At 41.0% G+C, this 13,783-nt stretch overlaps 1 protein-coding gene across 1 annotated transcript in view; it reads right to left on the reverse strand.

Moving 5' to 3' along the window:
- CDK17 (cyclin dependent kinase 17) overlaps positions 1 to 13,783 on the reverse strand; it is a 184,579-nt gene that overhangs the window by 94,509 nt on the left and 76,287 nt on the right. The window contains exon 2 of the mRNA XM_044982975.1: positions 6,920 to 7,068. Coding sequence (XP_044838910.1) covers positions 6,920 to 7,037 — 118 coding nt within the window. The 5' untranslated portion in view covers positions 7,038 to 7,068. The remainder of the gene's footprint in view (positions 1 to 6,919; positions 7,069 to 13,783) is intronic.

The raw sequence follows: 13,783 nt of genomic DNA on the forward strand, positions 1-13,783 counted from the left end.
AATCTTGCTACAGTCATGTACTTCTGGGGTCCTACTGGTTTTGGCACTACATGAACAGTAATCAGACCCTGGCTGACTTAGGATTCAAGGGACCAGTGCCTTTCCTCTTTCATAGCATTAGGCCAGTGCTGTTCTTGCACACAACACCTGCCCAACATTAACAGAGTGAAACTGACAAGGATCCAGACACACTGTTCTGAAGCAAGGCTTCTTTCACTCACTATGGAAAAGCCAAATGAATGATGCTGCCAGTTTCTGCCACACCCTGGCATTTCTTAAAGCTCTTTCCACAAATATTGCCCAGGAATCTAAATACAATGAAATGTACAATGAAATCTACCAGTTAGATTATGATTAAAGATACAGCTGACCTTAATTTGCCTGAGGTCTGGAAATATCACAAATTAAACCATAAAAATAAAGTGATTGATAATATGCTTAATACACTGATCTGAAAGGTTTGAAACTGTTTGAATTATAGGCCATGTAGTATAAATGCACAGAGAGTTACTACAGGTCCAGGCTTATTTCTGATATTATTTTACATTGTTTCAAGTGCATGATCCCGAGTATTCTTCTTTTTTTTTAATGCAAACTTTTTGCTGTTCTTTAACCCTTCAGAGAATGGAGCCATTTGATTGTTTTGTTTTCCTAATTCTACCCCGATGCAAATTAAGTCAAAAATCGGGTTTAGAATTATTTTTTAATTCTGTACTCCATTTCAGGTATCTTTATTCAGACTATTACAACACAATGTCACCTGCCATATATTAGTTATTGGTATATGATAATCATTTGTTGTTGAATTTTCTTTCCTTGCTAATGACACAAAAATGAAAATGTAGTTATTGAAAGGAACAACCAAAGTATACCTATACAGTCCAATTAACTGAGTATGCAAATGGCAAAAACTTGAAAGTCAAACACACAAAAAATGATTAAAACTTGAAAACGAATGTAAACATTTTTAAAGCGTATAACAATCTGCTCTTTAATGAGAGATAGAAAGAGGATTTTGTAGCCAACTTTTTATCCCAGAAGCTCCAAAGATGGCTTTTAGTTTATTTTTAAAGACAGCTACACAGTGCATGCTTACAAACACATCAACAAATCTCTTAATACTAATATTTTAGTAACAATTCATGAGGAATATCATTTCATAACAGAAAATTTCCTATGCTAAATAAAAACAAGCAAGTTTTTAATGTAAGTGGCTTGACATATTGAACTATTTTATCTGCTTTCAATAATAGTGCCACCGTAGGCCAGAATCCTGCAAATACTTATGCATGTGTTTAACTTTACTACCCCAATGCTCCAGTTACTACTCACAGTTGTAAAATTAAGTACATGCAGAAGTGTTTGCAGAGACAGGATCTTGATGGCTAATTACTACTCTAAGAGGGAACTAATAATGGGTGTTTATATGCATCTATCACACTACAACTGTCAGCTCAGACTTCTAACTTCTAAGAAGAATCCCCACAGTTGCCTCTGAAGTTATAAGAAGTTTGTTTTCATTTCAAATTATTTTAAGTATAAGAGGGAATTCCTAGCTGCTATTTTTGATTCCTTCTGTATGCAAGGAGAACCTACATAGGGGTATATGAACATTTCAAAGTCTTGTTTCATTTTAAGATAACTTCTTTATACACAGACTTATTGTGGTCTTAATATGGTTGCCACATGTAAAATAAAATGTCAGTATAAGGCTAAAAACATAAAACTAAAATATAATATAAATATCAACACAACATACTCTAAAACAGGGGTTCTCAAACTGGGGGTCGGGACCCCTCAGAGGGGTCGTGAGGTTATTACATTGGGGGTTGTGAGTTGTCAGCCTCCACCCTAAACCCCGCTTTGCCTCCAGCATTTATAATGGTGTTCAATATATAAAAAAGTGTTTTTAATTTATAAGGGAGAGGGAGGGAAATCACACTCAGAGGTTTGCTATGTGAAAGGGGTCACCAGTACAAAAGTTTGAGAACCACTACTCTAGAATGTAGGCTATCTTGAATAATGTTGTTTGTCGGGGCTAAATACTCTAACTCATGCCTTGTGCTTTACAACATATTCAAGATGGTTTTATTATAGTCTAACATATCCCTCCTGTGCTATTGCTTACTCCACACACACCCCTGCCCCAACTGTTCTGTATGGTTTCTCCTTCCCACACACTGTCTACCATACACATTGTTCTTTCTTCCCTTCTGTTTCAATTTGTTTCTTCTTCCCAACAAGACATGTTGGCTCTACTCACATTTGGAAGTGCTTGTAAAGTGAAATTAACATGAGAATTCTGCTCCTGAAAGCATGCTTCACTGAGCAGGAGTCCTGTTTTAATCCATTTTACAAATGCCTTCATACAGAAGCAGAGCACACAGGTTCAGCAGGCAAATGAAGCTCATACACAGAGATGTATTTTCATACGAGTTCTCAGGCATGAAACCATTGATTTTCATTAGACCAAAGTTACAACATTCAAAAAATTACATAAAGGTAAGACAAGCATCAGCCAAACAAACTTGAAAGTATTCCTTTAAAGTTCATGTATGCTATATGGAGTTATTTCACAAGCATACAAAGCTCTGAGAAAACACAGCCATTAACAGAGACAGCTGCAGGTGAGATACTGTTGGATAACTACCCAGGATTTCCCAGAATGCACTCCCTTAAAAGGTTAGGCAAAGTGCTAAATTGGACACAAAATAATTGTGCTAGAAAAAAGCTGCTGTGTAGACACAGATAAAAACTCAACCAGTTAAATCTGAATTTTCCAAAGTGTTGGGTATGAACTGCTTTGGGGAGGGGGCAGAATAGTGGCTCACAATGCAAGGTTAAATGGAGGGTGGGGGACAGAAAGTTCTCTTTCCTAAAGAGGAGCCCTTTGTAATCTGCATGGGCCTAAAAGTCTGCATTGCCTCTGCTGCTATTAAGATTTCACAATTTTGTAAGTTTTCACAGGTACTGTTCAGAAACTTGGAGTGGCCATGAAACCAACAAAAATCATACCAATTACTCTGCTGCTGCTTGAGAAAACTGAGTGTCAGCAGAGGCAGACAGTGGAGCTAATCACTGGAGAGAAGGACTTGAATCACAGAGGTTGGGATAGCAGAGTAAAGCAGAATAATCTCTTCTGGTCACTACTGCAAGCAGCTAGGAGCAGACAAAAGGCTACAGTGGTGAAGCCCTCACAGTGGCCAAGATGCTTTGTAGGATCAGAGAATTATTCTTCTCCCTACCTGGGGCTGTGCACATGCTTTTCAGGGTACGTCTACACTACGGGATTATTCCGAATTTACATAAACCGGTTTAGTAAAACAGATTGTATAAAGTCGAGTGCACGCGGCCACACTAAGCACATTAATTCGGTGGTGTGCGTCCACGGTCCGAGGCTAGCATCGATTTCTGGAGCGTTGCACTGTGGGTAGCTATTCCGTAGCTATCCCATAGTTCCCGCAGTCTCCCCCGCTCCTTGGAATTCTGGGTTGAGATCCCAGTGCCTGATGGGGCAAAAATCATTGTCGCGGGTGGTTCTGGGTAAATGTCATCAGTCACTCCTTCCTCTGGGAAAGCAACGGCAGACAATCATTTCGCGCCCTTTTTCCCTGGATTGCCCTGGCAGACGCCATAGCATGGCAACCATGGAGCCTGTTATGCCTCTTGTCACTGTCACCGTATGTGTACTAGATGCCGCTGACAGAGGCGATTCAGCAGCGCTACACAGCAGCATTCATTTGCTTTTGCATGATAGCAGAGATGGTTATCAGCCGTTCTGTACCGTCTGCTGCCATTGTAAATTGGCAAAGAGATGACGGTTACCAGTCCTTCTGTGCTGTACTGTCTGCTGCTGTCATGGGTGCCCCTGGCTGAGGTCGGCCGTGGGCGCAAAAGACAAAAATGGGAATGACTCCCCGAGTCAATCCCTCCTTTATGGTATCTAAAAATAGAATCAGTCCTGCCTAGAGTATGGGGCAAATGTACTAGAGAACCAGTGTATCAGAGAACCAGAGAGCACAGCCGCTCCGTGTCAGATCCCACAGAAATGATGAGCTGCATGCCATTCACAGGGGGTGCCCCTGCAACAACACCACCTGTTGCTTCCCTCCTCCCCCAGCCTTCCTGGACTACCGTTGCAGTGTCCCCCCATTTGTGTGATGAAGTAATAAAGAATGCAGGAATAAGAAACAGTGACTTGTTAGTGAGATAAAATGGAGGGGAAGGCAGCCTCCAGCTGCTATGATAGTCCAGACAGGACATTAAGCAGTGTGTGGGAGAGGAGCCCAGCATCCCGCTGCTATGGTAGTCCAGGTAGAACAGAATCTTTTCTTTACACATGAAGGGCGGGAGCTGATGGAGCTCAGCCCCCTGTTGCTATGATGAAGACGGTTACCAGCCGTTCTTTACCATCTACTGGGAAGCAGTAGCACTCATGGGCTGATGATGAGGACGGATACCAGTCCTTCTGTACTGTACCATCTGCCACAAGGCTGATGATGACGATGGATATCAGTCATATTGTACCATCAGCCACCAAGGAGGGGGGGCGAGGATGCTACAGTTCACTGCCGCAGCATCGCGTCTACCAGCAGCATTCAGTACACATAGGGTGACATTTAAAAGAGTCAAGAGACGATTTTTTTCCCTTTTCCTTCTGGGGGTGGGGGGTAAATTGATGAGCTATGCCCTGAACCACCCCAGACAATGTGTTTGACCCTACAGGCATTGGGAGATCAGCCAAGAATGCAAATGCTTTTCGGAGACTGCAGGAACTGTGGGATAGCTTGAGTCCTCAGTCCTCCCTCCCTCCATGAGCGTCCATTTGATTCTTTGGCTTTCCGTTACGCTTGTCACGCAGCAGTGTGCTGAGTCCCTGCTGTGGCCTCTGTCTGGAGATTTTTTTTAAATGCTTTGGAATTTCGTCTTCTGTAACGGAGCTCTGATAGAACAGATTTGTCTGCCCATACAGCGATCACATCCGTACGGTCCATGCTGGAGCTCTTTTTGGATTTGGGACTGCATCGCCACCCGTGCTGATCGGAGCTCCACGCTGGGCAAACAGGAAATGATATTCAAAAGTTCGCAGGTCTTTTCCTGTCTACCTGGCCACTGCATCCGAGTTCAGATTGCTGTCCAGAGCGGTCACAGTGGTACACTGTGGGATACCGCCCGGAGGCCAATACCGTCGATTTGCGGCCACACTAACCCTAATCCGATATGGTAATACCGATATTAGCGCTACTCCTCTCGTTGGGGAGGAGTACAGAAACCGGTTTAAAGAGCCCTTTATATCGATATAAAGGGCCTTTTAGTGTGGACGGGTGCGGAGTTAAATCGGTTTAACGCTCCTAAAATTGGTTTAAACGCGTAGTGTAGACCAGGCCTCAGTCACATTAACCCTACCTGGCTAGCTCCTGAATGCACTGTTCAAAGATATACAGATAACTAGGAGCTCTGCTGGCACAATGGAGTAGTCCCATGGAGGATTAGATATGGTACTCAGCAGTTTTAATTGTACCACTCAAGTTCTGGTATCTGTAACATCCCTGAATAAACCTTTTTCACATAACCATCATTCTATATCTGAACTCTCAATCTTCATCCTGAACGCCTTCACAAGAAGAGCCTGAGAGCTTAAATTCATAACTTTGCTAAACATTAACAATCACGATCTTAATAAAGATACTGGATTGACGACTTATTACAACAATCTGTAACTCGCTAACCCCTTTTTTTGTCCTATGTCTAAAGATGTGAGTCCGTCACAGAGGTCACGGATTCCGTGACTTTCCGGGACTTCTGCAGCAGCCAATGCGGCTGGCCGGGGGCCACCTGAGCAGCTCGGGCAGCCCCTGGGCCAGCCGCACTGGCCACTGCTGAAGCAGTCTTGGTTCCCAGCCAATGGGAGCTGCGGGGCCAGCGCTCAGGGGCAGCACACGGAGCCCCCTGGCCACAACTCCACCTAGGAGCTGAAGGACATGTCCCTATTTCTGGGGAGCCTGCCAGCCCTGCTCAAACCGCCCCCCCCCCCCGTCCACAGCACCAGCAGGGTCCCAGGCTGCATGCTGCCATGCCCCTACCTCCAAGCACTCTCGGTGCCCCTGCTCCCCACCCTCAAGCACCTTCAGCACCCCCAGGCCGCCCCCTCGCCCCCAGAGCACCCAAGATTTAGTCAAATACAAGTCATGGACAGTCATGCGCTGTGAATTATTGTTTACTGCCCGTGACCTGTCCATGACTTTTACTAAAAATACCCGTGACTAAAACGTAGCCTTACCTATGACTCCAGGGGTGTTAATGGGCCACTTCACCTTGAATGTGTTTACCACTGATGTTAACAATCTGTTCCACCTTGTATTTAGCTGTGACACTCTGAGCACCTTTCCCAGACCTGAGGAAGAGCTCTGTGGAGCTCAAAAGCTTGTCTCTCTCACCAACAGAAGCTGGTCGAGTAAAATGTATTACCTCATTCACCTTGCACCTCTAATCTTCTGGGACCATCATGGCTACAACACCACACTGCAAATCACTGAATAATTATTCTGAGAAGCCAGAGTGACTTAAAGCAGTTTGAAAAATTGCTGGAGACCAAAAATAATTATATTTAAATGGTTTAAAATTAGATATGTACTGAAAATTGTCTCTGTACCACTTGCTATCTGGGACATTCAGCACATTAAAAAAATTATTATGTAATTTTTGATAACATATTTCAGTTCATCTGTTATATTAGGCAAGTTATATAATGTGCAAACCGAAAAGGGTAAAAAGTCCTAATGTTGGCCAAAATGGAAAGGAAAGAAAATTTATCAAGCTTCTAAAATATTATAAACAATGGAATATGTTATTTAAAAAAATATTCTAATGTTTGACAGAATCCTTTTAATTAAAAAGAAGAGGGGAGGAAAATACTCACCATTATCTTTGCTGCTGTTTTCTTCAATTGTCATTTGTTCTGCCAGCTCAGACAGTGATTCATCAATGGTCTGGCTTCCACGCAAGGTTAGGGAAAGTCTCCTCTTAAACTTTTTCATTCTATCAATGATCAATCTGGCTTAAGGAAGCCTGTACAAAAAAAAAGGAAGGAGTGGAATTCCATTATTATATTATATAAAAAACATAGGATATTAGTAGAATTGAGTTACTGCGCACGCTGCTACAATCCAAAAAACAAACAAAAAAACTTGAGTTGCGAAATAGATAAATAAATGAAATATATAAAATGTGGGAAATATTGCAGATGGTTTACTTGTATACACATGATCTTTTGGCTTTATGAAGTCTTTTTTTTACTGAAATTTAAAATACAGAAAACCACATTTTAGGTTTTGAAATCAAGACAAATACTCATTTTAGCACTTAACCATTCCTACTACATAGCCTATATACAAAAAATTGTATCAAGGAATTTGTACGCCATTTTAAGAATTTGTGAGTTAGAAATATGTTCAGAAAATTACTACTAAAATTGTTAGATAGTAATTTTACAAGTTAAGGCACTGTTTATTTTACTATATATAATGCACCAAATTAATACTGAAGACAATTTCTAAATAGATATAGCAAGCTATATATGTGAAAATAAATAATTGATGAAGAGAGCTGCAGATTATAGTTTTACAAGATAGGTGATTTTTACACAAATACATTGTACCTTTAAAACATCCCATATTAGTTCCCATGTAATTTTCACACTACACTGGATTTGTGTTTATACCAGTATCTTACTAGGGTCCTGATCCTGCATCAGGATCCACTAGTACAGATCCTGGTGTCCATGCTGAGACCCAGTGAAGACAAATGAACTGAACAAGCTAACATCAGAGAAAATAACATTTTTTCTCTAATTTCTTTCACTTTAATAGTTGTATGTGTTACTACTATTGTGAAAATGTGATTTTTAATTTGAGGTCTCCTTTTAAAAAAATCTTTGCATTTTTATTATTTATGAAGACTTTTTTTTAGTCTTTGGTTTTATTAAAACTTTTTATTTATTTATTTATTTATTTTTAATTTTGGGCAGATTTTAAATCGACTACATTGACTCTGCATTTGCAGATCCCAAGATAAGATCCGGGCCTATAATTTACTGTGAAAAATTAAAACAAGTTAGAGAATAAACACTAGATTTATATTTATTAAAAGAACACTCCTTAAATTTGGACCAAAGTTTAAAAACAAGTTTCCACAAAATAAATTAATTTTTTTTTGTTTTTTAAAATTCCAATGAGAAATTTTAAAACACGTCAATTTAATCACATTTCCATATGATATTTATTTTTTAAATTTACAAATGACACAAGTAGCTACAAATATAAAAAAATTGAGAAAATGTTATTTTTCTCTTTTTCAGTGTTTCCTTTGTGTATTTGGAAACACTCTGTACACAGTCAGAATCGCTGTTCTGTTTAAGGTCAGTTTAGCACTTCCCATCTTGGAGGTGGAACAATTCTCCAGAAAGGACCATATTTTTGGAGTTTAGTGTGCCCACCCTACACACACCCACATCATCTATCATCTGAAAGCTTATTTTATGTACATTTAGATGAGGTAGGTTGTGGGACTATCAAGTGGTGCGGTAAGCCAACAACCGAGGAGACACAATGGTACCCAAAATGAGAAAGTGTCATTTTTTGTGCAGAAACACCTCGACGTGACTCTGACTACAGTTTATACTTAAAATTAATTTCAACATCTTAATGTGGTGTTTACCAGTCAAAGATACCAAACGACAATGTATTAAAAGATTTGGTGTTGCATGGGCTAGTATTTTTTTCCAGAAATGATGAGCTGTTTAGCATGTGGCAAAAATGGCGAATATCAACAATTTGCAACATACTAACAAAAAATGTTTTCACATTGCATGTTCCTAATTGTCCAAGTATCTCCCAGTGATAATACTTTTCTATATTTTCAACTAAAATTTGCTGACCAGATCATTCTCATATTGAAGATTGTGCACAAGTGGCAGTAGATTACAGGGCATCATTTGTTCTGCAGAACTGATAGCTATCACAGAATCAGAGGATTGGAAGGGACCCTGAGAGGTCATCTAGTCCAGTCTCCTGCACTCCTGACAGGACTAAGTATTATCTAGACCATCCCTGACAGGTGTTTGTCTAACCTGCTCTTAAAAATCTCCAATGATGGAGATTCCACAACCTCCCTAGGCAATTTATTCCAGTGTTTAACCACTCTGACAGTTGGGAAGTTTTTCCTAATGTCCAACCTAAACCTCCCTTGCTGCAATTTAAGCCCACTGCTTCTCATCTATCCTCATATGTTAGGGGGAAAAAATTCTCCTTCTCTTTGTAACAACCTTTTACATACTTGAAAACTGTTACCATGTCCCCTCTCAGTCTTCTCCTCTTTTCCAGACTAAGCAAACCCAATTTTTTCAATCTTTCCTCATAGGTCATGTTTTCTAGACCTTTAATAATTTTTGTTGCTCTTCTCTGGACTCTCTCCGATTTGTCCACATCTTTCCTGAAATGTGGCGCCCAGAACTGGACACAATACTCCAGTTGAGGCATAATCAGCACAGAGTAGAGCAGAAGAATTACTTGTCGTGTCTTGCTTACAACACTATAAACGTATGTGAATTCCTAATGTAATGCCTCTCCATCTGTAAGTAGTTGTACATATAATGTAGCATGTAGTCTGCATGGTAGAAAGTTTTAAATTGTAATTACCTATGTGACGTTGCATCCCATAATGCTTTATGGGGGTATGCTTATGAGTGTAAATGTGACAACTGGAATATGCTTTATGCTAGATATGCCCTGTAACATATCTTTGCAAAGGTTATGTTCTACTGAATGTATTCATCCTATTTGTATGCATGTAACATTTTTATTTCTGAAGTTATGAACGTTGGCTCTATGCTTATGTTTACAGTATTTGCTGTAGGAAGCACATAAAGCAGATTCAGTCAACATAGTGTGAAGGGGTTATTCAAGTAATTGGGAGTACTTAACTAACAATGAACTATGGGAGACGCCAATCCACATCTAAGCTTTTCTGGGAACGTTCAAACTAACGTAAACAATAGCCCAGGTGACTGCAAAACTCCATCTTGTTGAAGGGATTTTACACAGGAGAACAGAGGAATTTCCACCTACAAAAGAAAGACTATATGAGCCCCTGGAAACCCCTCCATTTTGTTTTCAGCTGGCTCAAGAGATAGCCTCCGACCCCAAAGAGATGCCTGAAAGAAACTGGAACAAAGGACCGTAACTACGGGGGTGTGAGTGATTGTTGGACCCAGACTAGGAGGAAGTCTAGTCTGTAAAAGAAGCTTATTGGAACATCTCTGAGGGTGAGATTTACCTGCATTTAGTTTCCTACTGTATTAGGCTTAGACTTGCGTGTTTTATTTAATTTTGCTTGGCAACTTACTTTGTTCTGTCTGTTATTACTTGGAACCACTTAAATCCTACTTTTTATATTTAATAAAAATCACATTTTCCTTATTAATTAAACCAGAGCAAGTAATTAATTCCTGGGGGAGCAAACAGCTGGGCATCTCTCTCTATCAGTGTTATAGAGGGTGAACAATTTATGAGTTTACCCTGTATAAACTTTATACAGGGGAAAACAGAGTTATTTGGGATTTGGACCCTATTGGGATCTGGGTGCTGGAATCAGGAGCACTTCTTAAGCTGTTTTCAGTTAAGCCTGCAGTTTGTGAGGGCCGTGGTTCAGACTTGGTGCAGAGAGGATGTGTCAGTGGCAATTGTTCTCAGTCACTCAATAGATCCCATTACTAATTCCCTCTTCTATGCTGGTGGAACAATGAGAAGAACAGACAAAGCTGAATTAGGGCAACAGCTGGAAGCTCAAGATGAAAGAATCCAGGAATTAAGAGCATGCAAAAAAAACCCCAAAAAAACAGTGTACATCAGAAATGATGGCTGCAGACAAATTCCATACATTGAATGAACTGGCTGATGAGCACTTGAAGCAGGTCCTAAAATGATATAATAAAGCTAATTCTGTAACTGAAGTCTTGACAAATATGACAACAGGAACTCTGTGAAAAGTGCAGAAAGACAGCAACAGACAGGATCTAAGGTTGGATGCAAGAAATATTAGATGTTTGGTGGACACACTGTCTCTCCAAGGAAAAAGTTTCTAAATGTGACATCCAACAAGCAGTGACTTGTAAAACTCCTCTGAGTATATGGTTCAAAATGCATCTGAGAGTGTAGGAGCACACCCAACACAAACACACTTTCTTGCTGGAGGTGTTTTCAATGGTGAAGTGACAAAGTCTATCACCAGCAGAGGTGCTGAAGAACTGAAGACATACAGTACTAAGAGAAGCAGATCTAAGCATGTTTGTGCATGCTGCATGTACCAATAAGGCATTTGGGTCTCTTGGTGTCTAAGTAATCACAGGAATTAGGTCACCCGATACAGATATTTTGGTCATTGCTGTTCACTACTTTCCAAAAATGGAACACACAGATGACATGTGGATCAAAACAGGCACCATTACCCGCACAACTGAGAAGCGTTGCTTCATACCTGTGCATGCAATTTGTGATGCGCTCACTCCTGACTTCTGTAACATACTTACTGACTTGCATGTGTTAACAGGATGTAACTGTGTCATCCCTATTTGGTACTGGGGGAAAACATTGAGTTTAATGTTGTCAAAAGAAAGGGAACTTACCACTTCAGAGATCTTCCCAAATTGGGAGAGAGTAACAGACAAAATTTCTGCAGCAAAGAAGTTGATAGCAATGTTGTATGACCAGAGCGAGAAAGAAAAGAAGACCCAAAGGGTATGTCTAGACTGCAACTAGACACTTGAGGCTGGCCCATGCCAGCTGACTTAAGCTAAGAGGCTGTTTAATTGCAGTGTAGACATTCAGGCTCCGTCTGGAACCCGAGCTCTAGGATCCTGAGAGGTGGGAGGGTTAACTCCAGCCCAAACATCAACACTGCATTCGAACATCCCCTTAGCCTGAGTCAGCTGGCATGGGCCAGCCGTGGGTGTCTAACTGCAGAATAGATATACCCAAAGAAACCAGAATTGCTTGCATCTCAATCTAGCCATCAAAAAGGACAAGTCATTGGCCAAACTCCCATCATGTGAGGACAGTTTGGAAGAGTATGTCAAAAGAGCATCTTGGCAAACAAAGATTTCGATGTCTTTGCACATAGATAAACCATATACTGGATAACCATTGCAAGATGGATAGAAAAATGTGGATGAAATACTTCCTGTATTCAAAGGCCCTATGGCATCTGAGCTTCTACAAGACCTTATCTGCCTTGTACCAATAGGGGTCACTGCACAGTCAACTGTGTCTGTAGTCAGAACAATCTTCCCTGCAGAAAACTCTGTACATGTCAAGGCAATGAAAACTGTGATAACCCATGCCCTCTTGACAGAGATCGTAATGATGAATAAGACGATGATTATGATGTTGACTAGAAATGTTACTAGCACGATTACATTTCAGTAACACTGGTACAAAATTATTAGATTTTGTTTTACCCTTTAGATTGTTGTTGTGATGCTTTGAGGTCACAAAGAAATACAATTTTATATCTTGAAATAATATGTAGAATCATTGAACAAAGAGAAAAATGCAATTATTACAAAGTGGTCATTTTAACATGTTGATGGTGTAATTGTTTATCCCTATTTCTATGGTAACAGTACCACTTGACAGCTCCACATCGTGTCATCTTAAAGTAGCCATAATAAGCTTTCAAATGATATATACTGTGCATGTAAGTAGGGAGGATAGATTCTGTCGGCCAAATTAGTGGTGTCTGCCACTCACCTATCTGAAGCATGAGTACGACACATGGTTCCCACTCTGGGGAGAGCTCATGTGCTTTCTCATCCTAACAGTGACAGTACAGTAGAGTGGCTGCTATTCTTCTACATTTGGGGTCTGCACAGTACTGGGCAGTGCTGGGAGCTCGGCAGAGTGAGTGGTATGTGGAAGTCCGTTTTATCTCCCCAAGATCTTTGCAGAGGCCCAGAGCACCTTGCAATATTGGAGGCAGCCTAGTCCTTTGGTCCTTCAGAAGCAATAAGACAGAAAGCATTCAACAGACAGCCCCCCAGCAGGACTTGGAGAGAAGGCAAAAGACACTCAGCAAGAAAGGTAAGGAGAAGCCCCCCCACCCCCAATAAGACCAAAGAAAAATTTGGAACAGTCCACAACAAAGCAGGAAGTAGTAGTAAACTCTCACAATCACTAATGTTGATATCAGAAGAGGAATGGAACCATCCACCTCTGCCAAAGCAAACAGCAGCAAGAAACAGAGGTCAGTCTGTAAAGGCTGAAGTAAAGGCTTTACTTGAAATGAAGTAAAGGCTGAAGAAACATTTCCCAACCTCCTGACCCTGCCTTCAGTTTCTCCCACGGGAGCAGGGAGTAGAAGTAAGCTAGAAGTGGAGTTGCCCCAGCCTCTTCCACATAAGCCTTTAGAGTTAGAAGCATGGACAACAGGGGCTTAGAGATACCCCACCCATCAAGCCCGTAATATAGGACCTAGGACAAAAGGCAGCGAGTTTCGCTATCCCTTGTCCCTTTCACAGAAACAGGAAAGGAACAAGGATGGAAGAGCAACATGTGCAGAAATCCCCAAACTCAATCCGCTCCACAGAACTGAACAGCAGGAGACAGTGCCAGGGAGAAGGGACAAGGGCAGGTGTGTGGGACGGATACTTGTATTTAGGGCCGGTTCTAAGGGTGCCCCTGAGCACCAACTTCCAGGGGTGCTGGACTTCTAAGCCACTTTGGCATTTTGT

Source organism: Mauremys mutica, chromosome 1 (genome assembly GCF_020497125.1).
Source record: "Mauremys mutica isolate MM-2020 ecotype Southern chromosome 1, ASM2049712v1, whole genome shotgun sequence".
Classification (NCBI taxonomy): Eukaryota; Metazoa; Chordata; order Testudines; family Geoemydidae; genus Mauremys; species Mauremys mutica.